Source organism: Saccopteryx bilineata, chromosome 4 (genome assembly GCF_036850765.1).
Source record: "Saccopteryx bilineata isolate mSacBil1 chromosome 4, mSacBil1_pri_phased_curated, whole genome shotgun sequence".
Lineage (NCBI taxonomy): Eukaryota > Metazoa > Chordata > Mammalia > Chiroptera > Emballonuridae > Saccopteryx > Saccopteryx bilineata.
The window spans coordinates 134841224-134863816 of NC_089493.1; the positions used below are offsets into that span (position 1 = coordinate 134841224).

Sequence of the window (22593 nt, forward strand, 5' to 3'; positions counted from 1 at the left end):
CTGAGGGCAGTGGGAGTGAATACACAAGTCGGCAGTTCCACCACTGGTCCAGGTGGTTGGCCAAGAGGGCCTAGACTACGTAGGGTAGTGAAAGAAATGGAAGGAAAGAGAGGGAAAACAGGGGGTAGGGGTGGGGAGTTCACAGTGGGAGTCAAAGAGCTGGAAGAGTTTTGGAAATGGGACATCTGCAGAGTTGGTCAAGGGTATGTTACCACCCGAACCCAACTGTACTCAGAAACAGACCTCCACGCGGGTCTGTTTTCTTGGCCAAGCTTGAGAGGAAAGGGGTGACAGTCTTCGCGGTCTGGAAGCTTTGGGGCCAGGCCTGGGCATTCCCACAGAGGGGGCTGTCGGGTCCCCCGGGGTTTTGGCCCACGAATCACGAGCGCTGATGACGCGCCCGCCAGGCCTCGCTGGAAGCAGACAGGCCAGTGAGGTAGTTGTCCTTCCTCCCCCTACGTTCCTGCTTCTACCGCCAGAGCAAGAGGCCTGTCCCCGATGGAGAACTAGTGTCCACCCCCTGAGCCCGAGACTAGGCCATACGATCGGACACTACGAATGGGCGGGCGGCTCCCGGGGCAGCGCCACTGCTTCGCGCTCCCGCCCCTGGTAGCCGGACATAGCGCCTCCCCCCCGCGGTGGCCGGAGCTTGGAGGTGGGGTCCGGAGCCTGGGGCTCTGATGTCACTGCGCGGCCGCGGGCGACAGGAGCACCTCTAGCGCTGGAGCTCAGGTAGGCAGCGAGATCACGCAGCGGTGGAGTCTGCCTCCTGCTCCCGAGAGGAGACAGTGCGAGCCGCACCGCAAGGAGGGGGCAACCGGTGCGCCGCTGGGTACGGAGGTTTGGATTCCGCACCGAGGCGGGGCTGCGCTAGTTGAGGGGGCCCATGTGCGCCGGGGCTCTTCGAGGAAGGCTGGGGCTGGGTACGAGAACGGCCAAGCGGCGGAGCTGCTAGGGTAGGGCGGGGAGCCCTCGAGTGGCCAAAGCCCTCAGAAGGTCTCACTCTACGACCCTCCACTCCGCCCCCCATCCCTGGCCCATCCGCGGGGCCGCTGGAGAAGCCGATCCTCTCCTTCCCTGATCACGCTGGCCCCCAGCTTGCGTCCTGAGTCCTCCCTCCCCGACGGCGAACCCAACAGGAAAGGCCGACAAATGAGTCGGCCAGCGGCCATCTGCTCTCCCAGCGTCCCCGGGACCCCTCTGTGCCGCCACATCGCGTGACTCTGTCGCCCCCTGTGGTCGCCAGGCCTGCGCCTCTCTTCTTTCTCACGTGTGGACTCGCAGAGCTTGAAGCCACAGGTACGTGGTCCGACCACACCATGGCCTATTCTCCCGAGTGCCACCAGCATCCCGTATTTCCTGCATAGCACAAAATCTCTGGGAGAATGGGGGAGGGGCCCTGGGAACTGGGAGAGCTCTAGGACTTTACGGAATGACTGCCCAGCCAGTCCTAGTCTGGAGTGCTTGGATTCACTGCACCAGCCAGGACCCAGAAACTCAGTATGGCAGGGAGACTGCCTTGCAGGAGTGTCCTCTCAGTGAGCCTCCTACTACTGGGGAGAGATCACCTGGGAGGGACGGCCTCGACAACCTCTCCACCAAGAGGTTAGATATAGGGTGGCCTTTGAAGGAGGTACCACTTATTCAATAATTCCTGGCCATCATTGGTCATGTGAGTTTGTCTTTCTGGTCACCTTACCTGGATCTGCTCCCATTGCCTTGGTATGGTTTTACCCACTGGAAGCTGTCTTCAGCCATGTCCCCAACAACCTCTAACTAAAATCCTGGGTCAGCCAGCTGACCTGGTTCAGCCTCTCACTGAGGTCCTGACCCACATCCCAACTTCTCAAGTGCCAGACTTGCCACAAACACTGCAAAGCCCACAGGTCCCAGACTGAGTGCTAGAGCCCTTGGTCAGTCCCCATCTCAGCTTCTCCCTTCTGAGCCTGCCACTTCCACCTTCTAGGGCCCAAGCTCTGCACATTAAAGTCATCTTTCCTTCCTCTCTTGCTCTGTTGTTCAGGTGACAAGAAATGCCCTCCCCCACCCCATCCCCTACAGCAGGGGTCGAGAACCTTTTTGGTTGAAAGAGCCATGAATGCCACATATATATATATATATATATATATATATATATATATATATATATTGTATTTTTCTGAAGCTGGAAACGGGGAGAGACAGACAGACTCCCACATGCGCCCGACCAGGATCCACCCGGCACGCCCACCAGGGGTGAGGCTCTGCCCACCAGGGGGCGATGCTCTGCCCCTCTGGGGTGTCGCTCTGCCTCGACCAGAGCCACTCTAGCGCCTGGGGCAGAGGCCAAGGAGCCATCCCCAGCGCCCAGGCCATCTTTGCTCCAATGGAGCCTTGGCTGCGGGAGGGGAAGAGAGAGACAGAGAGGAAGGAGGGGGGGGTGGAGAAGCAAATGGGCACTTCTCCTATGTGCCCTGGCCGGGAATCGAACCCGGGTCCCCCACACGCCAGGCCGACTCTCTACCGCTGAGCCAACCAGCCAGGGCCTCATATTTTAAAATGTAATTCCATGAGAGCCATACAATGACTCGTGTACGTTATGCATTATCCAATAAAAATTTGGTGTTGTCCCGGAAGACAGCTGTGATTGGCTCCAGCCACCCGCAACCATGAACATGAACAGTAGGAAATGAATGAATTGTAATACATGAGAATGTTTTATATTTTTAACTTTATTATTATTATTATTATTATTTTTTTTTTTACAGAGGCAGAGATAGACAGGGACAGACAGACAGGAACGGAGAGAGATGAGAAGCATCAATCATCAGTTTCTCGTTGTGCGTTGCGACTTCCTAGTTGTTCATTGATTGCTTTCTCACATGTGCCTTGACCATGGGCCTTCAGCAGACCGAGTAACCCCCTGCTGGAGCCAGCAACCTTGGGTCCAAGCTGGTGAGCTCTTTGCTCAAGCCAGATGAGCCCGCGCTCAAGCTGGCGACCTCGGGGTCTCGAACCTGGGTCCTTCCGCATCCCAGTCCGACGCTCTATCCACTGCGCCACCACCTGGTCAGGCTATTATTATTTTTTTAATTAAAGATGTCTGCAAGCCAGATGCAGCCATCAAAGGAGCCACATCTGGCTCGCGAGCCATAAGTTCCTGACCCCTGACCTACAGGACCCCAGTCTGGTGGTTTTTAGCAGGGAGTCTGTGCTGTTTCACTGCTCTGGCAAGGCTCTACAAAGGGCTTCTGGACTTCACTGCAGGCACTGGCTCTGCAGCCCAGCCCACAGCTGACACCCTGATGCTAGGGCTTCTGGGCTGTGGCCTCCACCAGCCACAGGGGCTGGCTGGAATGCAAGAGATTCCCTGCAATCAGACAAGTGTGAAAACTCCTTTCTCTGTGCTGAGGCCCCAAAACACACTAAAGGAGCTGGACCCTCCTGGCATAGCAGTTTCTGCAAAGGTGTGAGCATCCTGGATAGTGTCAGCCTCCTGGGGCCACAACTGCAAAAGCATCCTGGAGGCAAGTTAAGGGCAGTAAGAAAATGGATATGTACTCATGATTTTATTATCCATTCAAGCTGTTGTAATTTGGTGAACTCAGAGGGCATTTTGTTTTGATCAACACAGTGACTCCCAAATAAGAATTTACAAGGCCTTTTTTTGAGGAAACATCTTTGTATTTAAACAGTCACCTGTGCCTATAGATGCAGCAAGCATGGGTGGCATGAGCTAGTGTGAACAGTGCTTCCAAGCTGGGCCCAGGATAGGAAGAGAGAGAGCTAGTGTCTGGGCAGCTAGGATGGGTTTCCTAGAGGAGGTGACAGTCCTCCTGGAGCAGGGCTGCTACTCTAGAGTGACTTCTTGTTTTCCTGAAGTCCAGAAAGTGGAAACACTTTGCGAAAGAGGTCCCCAAACCTAAGCATGAAGCCCAACCTGCAGGGTTGGCCTTAGTGTGCATAAAGATGTCTCTGGGTGGGTGAGGTGAAGATGATCTGGTCCCAAGAAGGTCCACTGAGAGCCCCTTCTGGGAATATTGCAGGTATTTCCTCTCCCTTTCAGAAAATGCTGTATCCTCCTACTACTAACCTTCCTACCTGCCCTAACCAGCAACATGTAGCATCTGGGGTCTCAGGGAAGGGGCTGGGAGAGTGATTCTGAGCTCCAAATAGTGTCCAGGAGGTTCAGAAGAGCCTGCTTTTCAGTTCCTACACCAGCTAGAGTCCACCCTCTGTATTCCCACCACAGCTCATGGAAGGCAAGCCCTCCCCCCAAGTCCCCATAGCTCATAGGGAGCTTGTTTTCTAAGATTCAAAGCTGGGGTTTTTTTGATTTTTGGTTTGTTTTTTTACAGAGACAGAGAGAGTCAGAGAGGGATAGACAGAGACAGACAGACAGGAATGGAGAGAGATGAGAAGCATCAATCATTAGTTTTTTGTTGCGACACCTTAGTTGTTCATTGATTGCTTTTTCATATGTGCCTTGACTGTGGGGCTACAGCAGACCAAGTAACCCCTTGCTCGAGCCAGCGACCTTGGGTCCAAGCTGGTGAGCTTTGCTCAAACCCGATGAGCCCGCGCTCAAGCTGGCGACCTCGGGGTCTCAAACCTGCGTCCTCTGCATCCCAGTCCAACGCTCTATCCACTGTGCCACCATCTGGTCAGGCTCAAAGCTGGTTTTACCTGTGACCCAGGCCCACCCAACTTGCCCCCCCCTACTCCTGGCCCTGGGAGGTATACATTTCTGGCCAGTTCTGCACCCAGCTGTGCTTACCTGCTTTTTTTGGTTTCTAATAAAGCACAAGTAACCTAATCAGTGTCCATGGTGACAACTGCCTCATCCAGTCTGCCCCCTCCCCCAGAAAAGACGAATAGGGAAGAGAGAAGAAGGGACAGAAGAAAAGGAGCCCTCACCTGACCAGGTGGTGGCGCAGTGGATAGAGCGTCGGACTGGGATGCGGAAGGACCCAGGTTCGAGACCCCGAGGTCACCAGCTTGAGCGCGGGCTCATATGGCTTGAGCAAAGAGCTCACCAGCTTGGACCCAAGGTCGCTGGCTCCAGCAGGGGGTTACTCGGTCTGCTGAAGGCCCGCGGTCAAGGCACATGTGAGAAAGCAATCAATGAACAACTAAGAAGTCGCAACGCGCAACAAGAAACTGATGATTGATGCTTCTCATCTCTCTCCGTTCCTGTCTGTCTGTCCCTGTCTATCTCTGCCTCTGTAAAAATAAATAAATAAATTAATTAATTAAAAAAAGAAAAGAAAAGGAGCCCTCTTCCTTCTCCCTCATTTACTGCTTACAAGTTGGTTCCTTTCCTTGCTATTCAACAGATATTTCTTTAACATCAACTGCATGCTGGGTCCAAGGATGAGTAAGAACAGGGCCTGTCCTCAGGAAGCTCTGGGTGGGAATGGGAAGAAGGAATCACAGGCAAGCCAAAAATTAAAATGCAGGGTGCTGTATAATCCGTGCTGTGATGGGGGAAGTTCAGGACACTGTAGGAACCCCAAAAGGTCAGGAGATCCCTAAGCTGAGCCCTGTAGGAGGAGCAAGAATAGGAGGACAAAGAGGGGACCAGCCTGTCATTCCAGGACAAAAGGCAGTCTCCAGAAGCAGGGACCATGTTCTTCTGCAATCTGCCAGTAGTTTGAGGGAAGGTGGGGGCAAATGTTTCCCACAGTGGAGTTTGGGCTGTGTTGAAGGCTTCAGGCAGCTGGGGAGGGGAGCGGAATTGGAGGGACTGGCTTTCAGCAGGGTTTGCTTCTAGGAATTGATTCTGGCTGCAGTAAGCTTGGAGGCAGGCCCAGATTCCAGGCAGGGCTCTGTCTCTTACCAGCTGTGTGCCCCTGGGCAAATCATTTCCCCCTCAAAACCTCAGTGTCTTCATCTGTAAAATGCAGATTGCAGTAGGGAGGAGCAAGATAAATATTTACAAAAAGCACTAAAATGTAACTGGCACCTAGGGAGGAAGGACAGTTGTGAGACTGCCCCTGCCACCTGACCTGGGTCTTGCCCTCTCTGTTCTCGGCTCTCCAGTGATCTCAGAACTGGATTGACCATTGTTTATGAGGGAAGGATCACATGGAGAAGCTAACAAAGAGCCAGGAAGCAGCCAGGGTGGAGCAGGGCTGGGGAGGGAAGAAGCATACATACATTCTCAGCGCTCCTGGGGGTACCAGCTGGGAGAGTCCCGACAGGTAATGGGCCAGGAGCCAATTCCTTTCCTTGAGCGGAGGCCCTCAAACCTCCAGAGTTGCTCCCTGGGGTTGGTCCTACTGCCCATGCCATCCTTGACCTGGGAGCATGCCAGCGCTGGAGGCAGTGTGACTAGAAGGGATGTGTCAACACCTGGCTCTCCGTGTTGGCGGGCCTGCAGGCTGTCCTAACCCTTACCCTGAGCTCCTCACCCACCACACCGTCCATGTTCTTCCAGGCCCCGCAGAGCTAGAGGGCCCAGCTCTCATCCGCGCAGCCATGGAGGCCCTGGGTCCGGGGGGCGACCGCGCCTCCCCGGCCTCAACCACGCGCAGCCTGGACCTGCGGCGACTGTCCGTGCGCGCCGACTCGGCCTACAGCTCTTTTTCTGCAGCCTCAAGCAGCGCAGAACCGCGCATGCCGTTGCCGGGGAGCGACCTCCTTCCGTACCTGGACTGGGACTACGTGCGCTTGGTGTGGGGCGGCCCGGGCCCTGGCCTGGCCGCCGCCGCCGCCCTGCGCGCCTCTCCGCAGCCCCGGCCTGGGGCCGCTGCACGCAGTGGGCCGCGTCCCCCACAGGTGCAGGGAGCCCCGGGGCCGCTCAGTAGGCAGGCCACCCCGCTACTGTTCGCGCTGGCGGCCGAGGCGGAGGCTGCAGCGCGGGCCGTCGAGCCGCCCAGCCCACCGGCCTCGCGGGCCGCCTACCGCCAGAGGCTGCAGGGCGCGCAGCGGCGAGTCCTCCGGGAGACGTCCTTCCAGCGCAAGGAGCTCCGCATGAGCCTGCCGGCCCGCCTGAGGCCGACGGTCCCCGCGCGGCCGCCGGCGGCGCACCTGCGCTCCGCCTCGCTCGGCCACCCGGGCAGGGAAGGGGAACTGGCACGCTCCGGGGCTCCTGCGCCAGGAACCGCCAGCGGGGGCCACCTAGCCAACCAGAGGCAGAAGTGGTGCTTCTCGGAGCCAGGGAAACTGGATAGTGTGGGTCGCGGCGGAGGAATGACTGGCGGATGTGCGGGTGGGGCCTGCTCCAGCTTTGGCCTCGCCAGGCCGGAGACCCAGGAATTACAGCGTCGGGCGCTGACAGAGTTCGAAGGTCACCAGATCAAGTGGCTGCCCCAAGGCACAAAGAGCCCAGAACCCTCGTCCTTGAAGCTCGGCATCGCCTACAGGCCCTTCCGCAGGAGTCAGAGCACTTCAGGGGAAGCTTTGGGTTCCTGGGGAGGTCCAGGAGGGCCCATACCTATTGTCCAGGTATGAAAGAGAAGGCTGCAGGCTTGGGAGTGGGGGGTCATCTGGGAGACTGAAAACTTGAGTCACATTTTATCCAACCTGTTTGCCTTTCCAGGCTGTTCCTCAAGGAGCAGAACCCCCCAGACCAATGTTTCAGACCAGACATTCTGGGTAAGAGACATGGATCACTCTTGGGAGGAGGTGGCTTTCATAGCTCTTGCCCAAGAAGGCAAAGGGCCTTCTGTCTACCTTCATTCTGAGCTTTCTGACACTGTCTTTTGCAAACCAAATCCCCAACTGCCCCCACCCCCAACACCTTACTATCTCTCTTGGTCCTTCCTTCCTGGTCGCTTTGGTTAGTGTGGGGTCTCTGCCTCCAGGTTCCTGACTCAGAAGGAAGCTGCAGTGGTGTGTCCTGCAGAGGGTCCCCAGATCAGTCCCACTGATTGTGAGCACAGGGGCCCAGAGACCTGCATTGTATCTGCCCGGCTCCCCTCCCTTCCTGATGATGATGTCTTTCTGGAAGAAGCCCCAACGTTGGTCAGAAGGAGATCACATCCAGACTCCCATGACCCCTTGGGGCTTCCAACCAGGTGAATTCTCTTTTGCTTCTAAGCGGAGTAAGACACCCCCTTCCCATACATAGCTACAAAATGCTGGAGGGGCAGGAAACCCTCTCCTAACTGGAACCTGGGAGTCTGGGTGATGGGGTGGGGGCAGATGGCCCTTGGAGACCATCACTGGTCTTTGGCCAGAGCTTTTTTTAATTCAGTATCTCTTCCAGTTCCAGTGCTTACGACCTGCCGTATGGAGCTGGCTCAGGCCAAGTGCCTGACCCGACTACAATCTCTCCAGAGTACCTCCTCCATGAGTGCCCAGAGGCAGCAGGGGCAGATGACTGCTGGCAGGGAATAAACAGTTTTGTGGGTTTCTCCAGGCTCACATGCTGCAGTCCCCCTGGGACTGCAAATGGTGACATTTCAACCATTGACTCCACTGGACTACTGACGACTGACTTCCCTGCAACTGCAGAGAGTGACTCTCTCAAACCTCTCCCAGTTGATGCTCTAGGTCTAGGACCTCCAGGCAGTGATACCCAAGGGCTTCTTGATAACACTTGCCTTGTTTGGGGTACTGTCCAGTCTGATTCCAGACCAACATGGCCCAGTCCACGCCTGGAGGAGCTTGTTCAGGAGCTGGCCAGACTGGATCCTTCTCTAAGAGACACTCTCACCTCCAATCCCAGCCCAGAGCCACCTCTGGATCTGCTGGATGGGCTGATTCCTTTAGCTGAGGTCTGGGCTGCGATGATGCCAGCCTGTGGCAAGTCTGGAGAGGAGGCTGCTGGTATTTATGAGCCAGAGTGAGTGAGGGGCACAAGGGATTCTAACCCCCTGCAGTTTGGTGCAGGACAACCCAGGGAGCTCTGGCTTTATCCAAGCTCTTATCTATCTAGCTCCGCTCAGCTCCTGCCAACTTCTCAGGAAGAAACAAGGCCTGAAAACCTCATCAACCACCCTGTGTCTGAACCGTCATGTGGCCAGCGTCTCCCTGAGCTAAATAGCAATATCCAAGCTAAGAAAGTGAGTGTGATAGAGGCTTAGTGGGACAAGAGACTGGAATCTGGCCTGAGAAGTCAGGGGCCTGGCCCCAGCCTTAAGTACATATCTACATCCTTCCTGCAGGTGGAGCTAGCGGACCTTCTCCAAAAGATGCTGCGGAACCTCCAGGCTGAGCAGAAGCAGCTGCAGGGGACAGCCCAGACCTGGGCCAGGCGCGAGGCTGCGCTGGAGGCCGCGGTAGGCCAGGCCTGTGCACCCCGTGAGCTAGAGCGGTTCAGCCGATTCATGACCGACCTAGAGCGCGTGCTTGGGCTCCTGCTGCTACTGGGCAGTCGCCTGGCTCGCGTGCGCAGCGCCCTGGCCCGGATAGGGGCAGACGGTGACCCTGACGAGCAGGTAAAGAGACTTACTTAGGTCGCTGGAGAGGGGGGCGGTGAGCCGCACTCGCCCTGCTCACGGTACCTCTCCCTGTGGCTCCAGGCTTCTCTGTTGCAGCGACTCGGGCTCCTGCAGCGGCAGCAGGAGGACGCCAGGGAGTTGAAGGAACATGTGGCGAGGCGCGAGCGGGCCCTGCGCGAGATGCTGGGTCGGGCACTCCCCGACCGGGAGCAGCATGCATACTGCGCCCTCCTTGCTGGCAAGGCCGCTGTCTTGGCCCAGCAGCGCAGCCTAGAAGAGCGGGTCCGGCTCCTTCAGGACCAACTGGACGCCATCAGGAGCGGCCTTGGTCATAGACTTCCATCTCCCGGGCTGGCCTGGCCTCCAGGGACCCGTCCTCTGGATAAACCACCCTTCCCTTCTCTGCTTATTTAGTTGCCGGTGGTGGAGGTGGGGAGCATTGCCCTTGTCTGTCACCCACGCAGCTGAGGGTGACTCTATAGTTTACTGGGTGCTTTTCTCTTGCAGTGGGTATGACCCAGGCTGGGCCCTCCCTCCCAGGATACTTCTTCCAAGTATTGTCATGTGGCCTCACCAAAGTTTTGTGGATTATTTGGTAATTAATTTATGGATTTTTTAACAACTACAGTGTACCCCTTTTTGTGATAGGGGCTTGGTCAGCATTGGGTGGAAGGAGAGGAGATAAGTCAGAGTCTCAACTTAAGATGCAAAACCTCCAGATCAGCATCTGGATGTGATTAGTAAACAAGATCCCTCCCCCCCTCAATAAAAATTGATATGAGAAGTGTGTATGTCAACTGGAACATAATCTAGGGGGAGGGATCTTGTTTACGAATCACAGGCACCAACTCTACCTGATGACAGCAGGAGGAGGATTTGTTGGAGGATATCAGGGAGGTCCAGTAATCGGTTGGAGAGCAGGAGCATCAAGTTTGAAAACAAGAAGGACCAGGGGGATGCTGGGTCCCCACCTCTACTGCCACCAGTATTCTCTGACTGTTCTGGTGACTGCATCGCTACCAAAGACAAGGTCTGATTGACTGAGTCTAACTCTTCTTTGCTGGTTTTACCCAAGCCCCCAACCTCAGTAGTGAAGTGGGGTACTGCTTCTCTTCAAAACTCAATGGATAGAGAAAATTCCCAAATAAAAAATAGGTTCAACTGCTCTGCTAAGAACCCTGAGAAATATCCGGTACACTTGGACATTTGGGGACATTTGTTCCAAGAGCTTTCTTCCTCTTCCAATTAATTATATTATCAAAATTGAGTTTATTCCACTCTCCTTTGTATACTCTACTGGGTCAGCCAGGCTTGAGGAGGGCAGCAGGGAGTAGGAGCAGAAGGTGAGGCATGGGGAACCTGGAGACCTACTATGTGAGGGCTGAGGATATGGAAAGGCAGCTCAGCTTTATGCTAGAGATGCTGATCTGGAGGTGGGCAGGATTGGGAGGAGGGAGTTAGAGGCTGAGACAGGACACACAGTCTCCTGTATTTGTGCATCAGCCCAGTGTACACAGAATCAATGTTAAGTTCTCAAATATACATTTGAAAATCTGCTTTAGTGTTTGTAGCTACAAATGCCAGGGAGAAGAACAGTGTTCATGCAAATATTCAGTGTATTTTTGGAAGTTGGGCACATTAAAAGGCATGTGTATGTGTATTTAAAGCCAGCTGATCCCAAAGTGAGAGATCTCTGCCTCTGGCCTGGTTTTCTGATGCGTATTGTCACTAAGTGTAACTGGTTGGAAATTTTAAATGGCCGTATTCATAGCAAAAGCATTAGTTAAAACAGTCACACTATTGAGCACAGAACAATGTTCACATTGTGCCTTTTTATAAAAAACATATGGGGCTCCTGCTGAGGCAGTTGTGGTGGGTCCTAACATTATGCTTTGAACACTGGGCAGAGCCTTGGCTCCAAGGTCCTCAGTCGAACAGGGCCGCTGGCTCCTAGATGTGTTGTGGATGGAATCTCCTTATTTCTGACTCTTGCCCTGTGCAGGCCCCATTGCATTCTCCCATTGTAATATTCTTAGAAATACACTTAATGGGTTCCATTAAGCCAGTGGAAATTGTGTATTTCAGACAAAGCACTGGTAGGCCATGGGAGCAGCCTCTGGCATTGTCGGGTTAAATTGCACTTTGGCTCTGGGCTAGGTTTTTCCATGGGGAGATATGAGGCTTCTCTGTGTGTCCCTACCACATCTGGAGAGCTATCAAAGTAGGTGGACAACAATTGCACCCGTCCTTTCAGTTTGCCCCTGTCTTGTTTCTACCTTAGTTTATCTCCCTCCCACACCGTTATTCCGAGTGCAAGAATGAGCTCACCACAGGTGTTCAGTATTGGTGTCTCTCTCTCTCTCTCTCTCTCTCTCTCTCTCTCTCTCACCACAGGTGTTCAGTATTGGTCTCTCTCTCTCTCTCTCTCTCTCTCTCTCTCTCACACACACACACACACACACACACACACAAAGATTTGGAGGCCCCAGGAGCTGGGTGAATTTCAACCCTCCAGGACACTGCCAGCAGAGGGCACTGTTCTCCTTACCATGGAAGCTGATTCCTACACTTGACCACCTGCAGCTTCCCCTGCTACCAGGCCCTCTGGGATAGCCAAGGAGTATTTGCCTGGCCCTGCAGAGCAGTGTTCCTGCTGGGCCTAAAGGCTGGGTCTTGGCCTTTTTGCTTTTGTTGCAAAGCAGTTCTGGCCAGGCAGCCCTGGGGAGGCTGGCTCGCTCTCCTTTGTTGCTGGTTAATGAGACGAGGTGATAAAGTTATAAAGTACCACACCCCAGATTCTGAAAGGCACTGTACCTCACTTCATCGAGTTCACGTAGAGACACCCAGTCTAGATAAACTTTGAAGAGTTTTATTAGAGGAGGAGAGTTATTAAATAAGCCAGCCGCATATGGCTGATACGGGGCATCAGACTCATATCGTGCAGTCCCCAAAATAGTTCAGGGGCTGCTTATATACCCTTGATCACACATGGGCGGGGGAGAGCATAACATCATGGTACGAGCTGGCAACATTTGTTTAGGGCATACACAGAAACATTAAGACTTTTAAGGTAACACAATCAAAGACATTTACAAATCTTTCAGGGTTCCTCTTCCCTCACTAGCCTAGAGGTATTTTACCCTCTAGATTCCAGGAAGACGGAGGAACTACAGCTAGTGCTCAACTTACAACTGTGATTGGTTCTGACAGACTGGTCGTAACACGATTTGGTCGTAAGTTGAGTAGGCTATAAGTACAGTACTGTGAAATGATGTTATAAAAATCTTTATGTCATATTTTATCATAATTTTCTTTCATTGTTATATATCATAATTTTCTTTGTTCATTTTATGCCATTTGTATCATCTCTACACCATTTTGTTTCTTATTTTTACATTCGTCAGGTTTAAGTAAAACACTGCATTACCAGTACAACTGGTTTAATATTTGCAAAAACAATTTCCTCTTGGTAAACATCTTGGGAGGGGTTTGATGAAAAATATCCAAGATACAAAACACAAATTGCTGTACCAAGTCTGGGATAACAGTTGAAATGGTGCATGCTGAGATGGTAGTGCTGCCGGAAGCTGGTCCACTGCACTGGCTCTGTCATAAGCCCAGCTGGGCAACGCTAGCGCTGCCAGACGCAGAACAGTCGTGGGTAGTGATTGTGGTCATAAAGCTGAATGGTCATAAGTTGCATAGGTCGTAAGTTGATCAATATTTGTACAGTCAATGCAAGGTGGTATGTAAATTCTGCCTCCTATTGAAAGAGAAGAAGTTTCTAGGTTAACCTTTATTTTAGATTTAAAACTGAATGCCTAGCGTGCGGAGGACCTGGGTTCGATTCCCGGCCAGGGCACACAGGAGAAGCGCCCATTTGCTTCTCCACCCCTCCGCCGCGCTTTCCTCTCTGTCTCTCTCTTCCCCTCCCGCAGCCAGGGCTCCATTGGAGCAGAGATGGCCCGGGCGCTGGGGATGGCTCTGTGGCCTCTGCCTCAGGCGCTAGAGTGGCTCTGGTCGCAATATGGCGAAGCCCAGGATGGGCAGAGCATCGCCCCCTGGTGGGCAGAGCGTCGCCCCTGGTGGGCGTGCCGGGTGGATCCCGGTTGGGCGCATGCGGGAGTCTGTCTGACTGTCTCTCCCCGTTTCCAGCTTCAGAAAAATGAAAAAATGGAAAAAAAAAACAAAAAAAAAAAACTGAATGACCCATTGTTCTTGCAAGCCATAAACTTCTACATTCTTCTCCCTCCCCTCCCCAAAGGAGGAACAGTACAGGAAAGCCTGATAGGAAAACCTGACCTTTCCTCCCAGAATATTAATATCAATTTTCAGCTTTTTGGTACCTTACAACAATAAGGGGAGCCCAAGGGTGTTGATCTCGAATATCAGTATAAGAAAGAGTCTTACTTATTTTCCCAAGGTGGAACAAAGGGTTTCACCCCCTCTGTTGGGGTTTCCAGCCCCACCTCTTGAAGCTGGCTGCGCCCACAGCCTGCTCATCCCACTCTGCCCCGCAGTAGGCAGTGGGGCCCAATGACTCTATCCAGGGCCCGCTGCAGCTAGGGTTGTTGCTGGGCAACAGGCAACCTGGGGACTGCCTCCCCGCTTGCCTCATCCCGCCCCTGCTGCTGCTCCTAATATGGATGTAATTAGTGTACTTTTACCTTCAGGCTGCAAATTGGAAATGGAATGGGGAAGCAATGTTCTGTGAGCCCCAATGCGGCCTGAACCTGCCTTTAAAGCCAGCTCTGCACACCACGTACCTTTGGGAGCTGCTGGCGACAACCTCTGGGATCCTCACCACCACAAATCATGGTGCTGTTCATTTGCATGTAAACCTGCAACTTAAGAGAGAATTTAGGTCCACTGCGGTTGAGGGCCACAGAGAGGGAAGGCCAAAGGGGAGTCTGAGGGTGGGAGGAGGTAATTGCTATAAATCCATCTTCTCAATGACCCTGCATGTGTTATCCTTAGATAACAGTTTAGACGGTCACATTGGGTGTTTACCTGTTGTCTTTGAGATTTAAATCAGCATCATATTCCTACTTGGAGGACTTTTTTGCCCCCTAAAGGAGAGAGGTCTGCACACAACTATACTTCCCCTCTCTGCCTCTCTGTCTCTCTTCCCCTCTTCCCCTCCCTCCTTTTTCCATTTCCTCTTCCCAGTTGTCACTCCTGAGGCCACTTCTGCTTCTAGGTTCAAGTCCAGGGGTATGACATTCCTCCAATGGTGAGGCCAGGGCAGAAGTTCAAGGTAAAAAGCTATCTGGAGAGTAATAAAGTTTATTTATGCAAACATTGAAACAGGTTAAATAATTTCTTCCAGGAAATATCCTTCCACAGGTGTACCACCTGCTAGGTAATATATGGTTCTCGAAAACTTTCCATAGGCACACCAAACCATAACTTCCTACTGACTTACCTTATACTTTCAGAAAGTCTTGGCCTGCAAGGGAACAGCCATGGTTTCTAACTGTTGGGCAGATAAAATATATTATGCTCACTTTGTTAAAGATGGTGCTGCCCACGTGGAAGCCCGTCGCCCAGGTGATGGTATTGGTTGCCCTTCTTGCTTGGGATGGGCATGATTATATTAATGTGTGTTGGGGGCGGGCTATGGGCAGGCAGGATTCTTGTAGCCTGGTGCTTGGTTTTGAGACTAAGCCTTTCCCACCCTTTTTGATGTGGGGTGGTGTACTCTCATGAGGTATCCCATTATGCCTCAGATAAGTGACTTTGTATCAGAGACTTCCTTGTTTGTATATTGGATTAAAGATTTTGGTTTCTATACTATAAAGTGGGGCGGCCCGGGAGCTTGCTCTCTCTCGGTTCCTGGGATTGGTATTGGAGAGGAAAGCAGAGTAAGGCCACATGGAGGAGGCCAAGAGAAACAGCCAAGATGGTGGAGTGCTGAAGGAGAAGCCAGTTAGTGCAGTTTGTGCAGAGAGAAGGAGATGGGGAACAGAGGTGAATAAGGCTGGTGAGCTAGGAACTTTGATTCTAGGAAACTCGGATAAGTCAGTAGCTTTGTGAGCACTGAATGAGTGGGTTTTGGAGCCCAGTGTGTGTTTTTTACTTGCCCGCTGGATGCAAGCTAGGATTAAAGCTAATGGCCCACAAGTTCTTGGTTCTGTTGTTTCATTACCGACTGTCCGAATCTAATGCGAACCTGCATGTGAATGGCCACGATGGCAGCTTCTGGCCATACACTAACACCTGAGTTTTAGGCTTATTGATCCTAAACTCTTGCCAAACATTTTACTTCACTTAGAAGGCTTCCAGCACACCCTTTTGAAGCATGAAGATTCTTCTGGCAGTTTGAGTAACACTCCTCTAATTTAAGTGTACAATAAACATTAGTTATTGTTATTACTACTTTGCTGGTTTAGATTTTGATCTTTCTCAAGCTGGTTCATACTGGTTTTGTGACCTGTGTTACCCTATTGTGGTCAAGTCAAGCCTCTCTTTTAGCATGGAAAATGTCTGTTATTTTATTGTCTTCTAGACCTTCAACCATTCAGATTGTTATAATTATTGCCCCTTACAATTTTCCTGCAGAGGCAGATTTCATTTGCATTTTAAGATCATGTATACCAGTGGTCCCCAACCCCCGGGCCGCGGACCGGTACCTGTCCGCAGTGAAAGAATAAATAACTTACATTATTTCCGTTTTATTTATATTTAAGTCTGAACGATGTTTTATTTTTTTAAAATGACCAGATTCCCTCTGTTACATCCGTCTAAGACTCACTCTTGACACTTGTCTCGGTCACATGATACATTTATCCGTCCCACCCTAAAGGCCGGTCCTTGAAAATATTTTCTGACATTAAACCGGTCCATGGCCCAAAAAAGGTTGGGGACCACTGATGTATACAGCTTAGCTAGAGTTCCAGGCCCTTGGGAAAGGGTCAGATTGGAGCTTACATTTATTTATCTACAATTTTGGCTACCATATCCATGTGTGGTTAGCTCCTTTTATTTTGCAGAGCAATTCAAACTCTTGCAATGAAAGAATACTTGAAAGTGGCAGAAGGATGAGGAGAAAAGGAGGATTATGTAGATAAAAGGAGAAGAAAAGAAAAATGTAGTGGCAAGAGCTATAGAAGATTTAGCAGGGGTCCCCAAACTTTTTACACAGGGGGCCAGTTCACTGTCCCTCAGACCGTTGGAGGGCCGCCACATACAGTGCTCCTCTCACTGACCACCAGTGAAAGAGGTGCCCCTTCCAGAAGTGCGGGGGGCGGGCGGATAAATGGCCTCAGGAGGCTGCATGGAACGCCTGGTTTAAGGGAAGTACATCATCACAAAAGCAGAAACAAAATGACTGTTTATTTCATTGCTTAAGTCAAAATATTCCATGAAAGACTGCCTTACATAATTTCAGAGGCTTTACTGATATATATGGAGTCCCACTACCCTGTGTCACAAAAGCTATTTGATATAATTAATGACATGCAAATTTGCAAAAGCAGAGCATTAACCACCATATGATATCAAAAAGGTTAAGCAAGTAGATTCTACATCTTTAAAATGGGGAAAGGGGCAGCCATTATATTTACACTGTCTTGAACCTGGGAAATCTTGGCAATACCTACAAACTAATCAATTACAGATAGGAGCAAAGATCTAGAGACATTAAGCCACCCCCTAAGCAAAGAGATTCCGCATTTACTATTTTGGATTAAGTTGTTTGCTTTCAGATGGCTTTTAAATATGGATATAATGTACTTCCTATTTGTGCAGAACTTTCATATAAGATAGCTAGTCCTTAATTCTATGCATTACTATTTTACCAGTTTTTTTTGTAATGCTATGACATTTTTTTTTGAATGGCAGCCCAACTTTGAATATTCACCTACTGCACTGAAAATTTTAACCAGATTTGAAAAACCAAAGATTCAGAAATATGATACAACAGTGCAAGTCACATAAATCACTCTTTAAACAACTATTCACGCCAAATCAAAATAGCCACCTACCAGTGCCAAAAAGACGTTTATATTTTACCATAAAGATAACCACAAATTAAAAGTATTTACCCAAATGTCTCTTTTCTCTTGTTATTGAATTACCTTTACTCTCAAGATGCACTTCTTTTCTTTTAGCACTCACAGTACAAGTGGGATTAATTACATTTACAATTGTCATATTCTGTATTTAAGATTCTGGAATCTTGATTGCCTAAAATGAGGTAGATAAACGTTTTAGGGTTTTGTTGATTGGGACTAATTTCCTTTAGATCTTGCTTATTGTTTCTAAATAGAATTCCAAAATCTTTACCAAAGATCAAAAGTGCCTAAGGATTTTGCCTAAAAATGGAAAAATATTATTTCAAAAGGTTATTATGAAAGTTATTTCACCTCATTTCAATTTAAAAACGGGATAAAAGCATTAAATTTCAAAACCACTAATATCTTAATGCTGACAAATCATCCAACCTCACACAACACTTAAAGAGATCCTTGCAACTAGTTCTGGCTTGGGGGTGCATAGATGCAGAAGCATAGGGTTAACTAATTCAGGGGCCAGACCAGCTGCTCCTCCTCAACCTTAGATCCTAAATTTCAAGTCTCCTCCAAAGTTTAAGCCAGATTTCTGGAATTCTCAGAGGAAGCTCTCACTGAAATCTTGAATCCCATCTCCAAAGACTGGTCAATTTCAGACAAAAGCTGGAGGAGGTGTAGACCCACGTGGGTAAAACACTGACAAAGCTGGAAACCAGATAGAACGGAAAGTGTTAGGCCGCCCTCATGGGCAAACTTAGACTGTACGGGTCAGGCCCAGTTAGATTAACCTAGCTGCAGCCTCAGGGACTGTCAGGTTGAGGGCAGGCTGGGCATTAGACCAGCGAAAGGCCCCGGAGTGGATCGGCGAGAAATTTCTGAAAAGGCCGGCAGGCCACTGCGAGTCTTTGTCTTTTTACGAGGAGCTAAAGGCGAGGCACCCAAGAACTTGGTAAAGGAGCCTGACTTCCTCAAGCCTCGAGCCAAGTCCTGGAGCATGAGGTCGTCGGCCAGGACCCCCAAAAACGCGCTGGTGGTGGAACTGAGGATGGTGGCGGCTACCTGCACCGGGCGCCGGGCAGCAAGACTGGCAGTACCAACACTGGTCGCATCGAGTTCGGTAGAGCCCGGCAGGCCGGGGTCGCCGAGTAGACGGCGTAGCGCATAAGAGGCGCCCGGCGGGAGGTACTGGTAGGCCCGCCGCCCGCTGTGGTCACGCATGCGCACCTGTGCACCCAGGCCCACCAGCAGCGCGGCGTAATCTTCGCGGCCGTGCAGGGCCGCCACGTGCAGGGGCGTGTAGCCGCCGTGGGAGCGCGAGTTCACGTTGATGGGCGCGCCCCCACGCCGCGCCACTTCCACCAGCCGCAGCGCCATCTCGCGGTCGCCGCTCTTGGCGGCCCAATGCAGGGCGGTGAAACCCGACATAAAATCCCGCTTGGCCGCCAGGTTGCGGTCGCGCAGCAGTAGCCCGTGCAGCTGGTGAGTCCAGCGACCAGCGGCCACCCGCACTAGCCACTCGTGCTCGGCCGGCTCCAGGGGCACGGCAGCCGGCGGCGGCGCGACGGGCACCTCCTCGGTGTCGGGACTCAGCAGGCGCGGGCCGGCGCGCGACAGGCGCCTGGCGTGCGGGGAGCGGCCCGGGCCTAGGCCGAGGCCCAGGCCGGACTCCTCCACGGAGAGCCGCCGCAGCAGCAGCGGGGAGCTCTGCGGGCTCGGCTCCTCCGAGAGCTGCCGGCGCAGGCCCTGCTCTTCGGTTCGGATCCGGAGCGCGGCGGGGCCCGGGACACAGCGCACCGGCAGCATGCAGGGCTTCAGCGGGGGCGCGCGCCGAGGGGGTGGGGGCGGCCCCGTGGTCGTCCCAACCCCGGGTTCCGGGTCTGGTGGCTCTGCGCGGGGTAAGGCCTCCTCCGACGGGGTCGCAGACGGTGGGGCCACGTCTGCAGAGAGGCCCTCGGAGGGCAGGGCTAGCTCCACGGCGGGAAGCCGGGGGTCGGAGTGTTCCTCTGATTGCTGGGGTGGGGGGCTCAACAGCGCTTCCCCGGTGGGCTGAGGGGGCTCAGAGGCCGCAGCCCTGGGGGCGTCCTGTGGCTCTGACGGCGGGCCCGGGTCCTCAGGTGCTTCCAACGACCGCTGCGCCCAGACCACGGACATGGCTGCTGAGGCCGAGGTTTCCACGAATGAGACGGCCGGGGTCTCGGATTGAGGGGCTAGTGGTCCGGGGGTGCTGAGGACGCAGCAGGGCCGTGGCTCCGGTACCTCCCGGGACCGCGGGTTCTTCCTCAGCACCACGAACCTGACGCCGTCGAGCTCCTTCACCACGGCCACGTCGTTGACCAGCTGCTTGAAGCGGTCCCTGCGAGCGGCGCGGCCGTGCGGGTCGCCCGCGTCCAGCAGCGGCTTGAAGCGGCTCAGCAGCTCGGAGTTGCGCACCTTTCCGCCATGCTCGTTCAGGAAGCCCAGCACCGCTGCCTGGCTCACCCCCGCGGCCGCAGCGGCCGCGGCCGCGGCGAGCGCCATGGTCAGCCCTCGCCCGGTGCTGAGCCCGTCGCCGCTCTCGTTCTCGGTGGCTGGAGCTGGTGGATGTCGCGGCGCCGGCTGGGACGCGGGGACCTGGGGTTTCGGGAGGCAAGTCCGCCTCGGCCAGGCTCACCTGATCGTTTTCACCGAGGCCGTACGGGCGTGTCCCCGAAGCCGGACCGCGGTCACGCCCGCGCCGCAGAGCCTGGGTGTCTCGGGGGAAAAGGCACTGGGGGACGCCGTGCGCGCACACTGCTGCCACCCGGCGGGGCTCCGAGTCTTCGGGGTAGGTTTCTGCCTTTATATTCTGTCCAATGGGCGCTGGGCTCCATCCCCCGCGTTCGGTGCTCGCTGTACAGGTGACGCTGCCACTAGGGCTTTGGGGGAGCGGAAATTCTCCACCACCGCCCCCGCTCCTCCTCCACACACAACCGGGCAATTAAAGGCGCAGTGCCATGCTGCAGCTCGGCTCCGGTTGCGAGGTGGGTGTGTTCCCCAGGGATGCTGCGGTCCACCCACGAGGCTGGGATTTTATTCCTTTAAGAAATATTGAACTAGCTTTGCGCAGTGGCAGTATCGTAGCCAATGAGGTTTATCCGAGGCGCGATTATTGCTAATTGAAAGAAATATTGAACCACCACAAAATACCGGGCGATTACTTAAAAGCAACCTCTGTTTTTTTAAAAGACCATCAATACCTCTCCAACAGAGGAATGTCTTTCATTCTGGCTTCATGCAATTTGCAGCAAAGACAATTCTCTGTGCGTGGCAATGTATGTTACCTGAAGTTTAGAAGAGACGTTTTAAAAAGCAGTTTTCTCATGACATTTTCACATCGGATTTTGGGACTAAAACCACAGAAAAATATAAAGAAGAAAAAGGTCACTTAAAATCACCATTAGCATTTTGAAATAATTTTATTCTCTTCCATACATGTATGTACATGTATATGCTTTAAGTAAGAATGCGAAATTGAAATTGTTATGTTTTAAAACTTAACATAACTTAATCCACAAATATTTGTTGAGCAGATTGTGATACATGAGTTAGGACGACCGATAACAACCCCTGATCTAGTGGAGCTCACATAGCAGTAATATGGTGAATCTGTAAATTGTACAATATACTAGATAAATACTATGGAAACAATAGAGTAAAACAGAGGAGGGGCAGATTGCATTTTGAGCCTTGTGTTCAGGGTAGAACTCATTGTGAAGGTCATAAGGACTTGGAAGTTATGTAGCTAGATGGGAGAAGAAGGAACCACCAGGGCAAAGATGGGAACAAACGTGGGGTTAATTTACAAACACAATGCTACAAATATATAACCAGGGGCATCATACCTTAGTACAGGGGTCCCCAAACTACTGCCCGTGGGCCGCATGCGGCCCCCTGAGGTCATTTGTCCGCCCACCGCACTTCCGGAAGGGGCACCTCTTTCATTGGTGGTCAGTGAGAGGAGCACAGTATGTGGCAGCGCTGCAAAGCCCAGCATCGCTCACGTACAGTACTACTTTCGGTGATGCCGGACGCACTCGTCCGGACTCTGGAAGCATGTCACGGCTAGCAGTGATAAATATGGAACTGGACATTGACCATCTCATTAGCCAAAAGCAGGCCCATAGTTCCCATTGAAATACTGGTCAGTTTGTTGATTTAAATTTACTTGTTCTTTATTTTAAATATTGTATTTGTTCCCATTTTGTTTTTTTACTTTAAAATATGTGCAGTGTGTATAGGGATTTGTTCATAGTTCTTTTTTGTTGTTGTTGTTGTTGTTTTTTACAGAGAAAGGGATAGACAGGGACAGACAGGAACGTAGAGATGAGAAGCACCAATCATTAGTTTTTCGTTGCGCATTGCAACACCTTAATTGTTCATTGATTGCTTTCTCATACATGCCTTGACTGTGTGCCTTCAGCAGACCGAGTAACCCCTTGCTCGAGTCAGCAACCTTGGGCTCAAGCTGGTGAGCTTTTGCTCAAATCAGATGAGCCCTCGCTCAAGCTGGTGACCTCGGGGTCTCGAACCTGGGTCTTCCGCATCCCAGTCCGACACTATCCACTGCGCCACCGCCGGTCAAGCTGTTCATAGTTTTTTTAATAGTCTGGCCCTCCAACGGTCTGAGGGACAGTGAACTGGCCCTGTTTGAGGACCCCTGCCTTAGTACTATAGTTAGAGAGCAAGACCCTAGAGTCAAAATTTCAAACTTGAATTATAGCTCTGCCTTAGGCTACTTGCTTGACCTTTCTGTGCCTTGGTTTTTTTTTTATTTGTAAAGGATGGTTGATGACAATAGTATAGTATTTATCTCATTAGGCTGTTGTGAGGATTAAGTGAGAAAATAAACACAAAACACCTAGAACAGTGCTTGGCCCACAGTAAACATTCAAATTATTTCTCAGTAGTATAGCTGCTATTATTTTGTTGAAAAGCAAAAGAGAATAGTAAAATGAGAAAGATCGCCCTTTTCCTAGTCCCCAGGGCTGTTGTCTTCAGCCCTGTTTCCAGAATGCATGATGTAATCTTTTTACCCCTTGACTTTATATTTTATTGCAAGCATTTCCCCCATGACAGTATTGTTTTAAAATACATGATTTTAATGATAGTATCACATAAATATAGTATCACACTTTGTTTTCTTGTATTTAATAATATAATGTTTCTAGTTTTTACTCTTTTGAATGATACTTCTT

General features: G+C 51.8%; 2 protein-coding genes and 1 pseudogene across 5 annotated transcripts; 2 read left to right on the forward strand and 1 right to left on the reverse strand.

Annotated features, from left to right (window-relative positions):
* The first annotated feature begins 534 nt into the window (after positions 1-534).
* SHROOM1 (shroom family member 1) lies at positions 535-11749 on the forward strand. 4 transcript variants are annotated; one of them, XM_066278350.1, is made up of 9 exons: positions 714-732; positions 1140-1299; positions 6419-7428; positions 7523-7578; positions 7788-8000; positions 8192-8770; positions 8864-8990; positions 9093-9365; positions 9450-11749. In XM_066278350.1, the coding sequence occupies exons 3-9, from the start codon at positions 6460-6462 to the stop codon at positions 9780-9782; spliced, it is 2550 nt and encodes an 849-aa protein (XP_066134447.1). In that variant the 5' UTR covers positions 714-732; positions 1140-1299; positions 6419-6459; the 3' UTR covers positions 9783-11749. The 4 variants fall into 4 exon arrangements, with proteins under 4 accessions (XP_066134444.1, XP_066134447.1, XP_066134446.1 ...); XM_066278347.1 differs by lacking the exon at positions 1140-1299 and having other exon boundaries at positions 535-732; XM_066278349.1 differs by lacking the exon at positions 1140-1299 and having other exon boundaries at positions 718-832.
* Positions 11750-16679: 4930 nt separating this feature from the next.
* Positions 16680-20283, reverse strand: SOWAHA (sosondowah ankyrin repeat domain family member A). The gene has a single exon (XM_066278397.1). The coding sequence runs from the start codon at positions 19895-19897 to the stop codon at positions 18191-18193; it is 1707 nt and encodes a 568-aa protein (XP_066134494.1). The 5' UTR covers positions 19898-20283; the 3' UTR covers positions 16680-18190.
* Positions 20284-20453: 170 nt separating this feature from the next.
* LOC136336864 (U4 spliceosomal RNA) lies at positions 20454-20584 on the forward strand (annotated as a pseudogene).
* The last annotated feature ends 2009 nt before the right edge of the window (positions 20585-22593 follow it).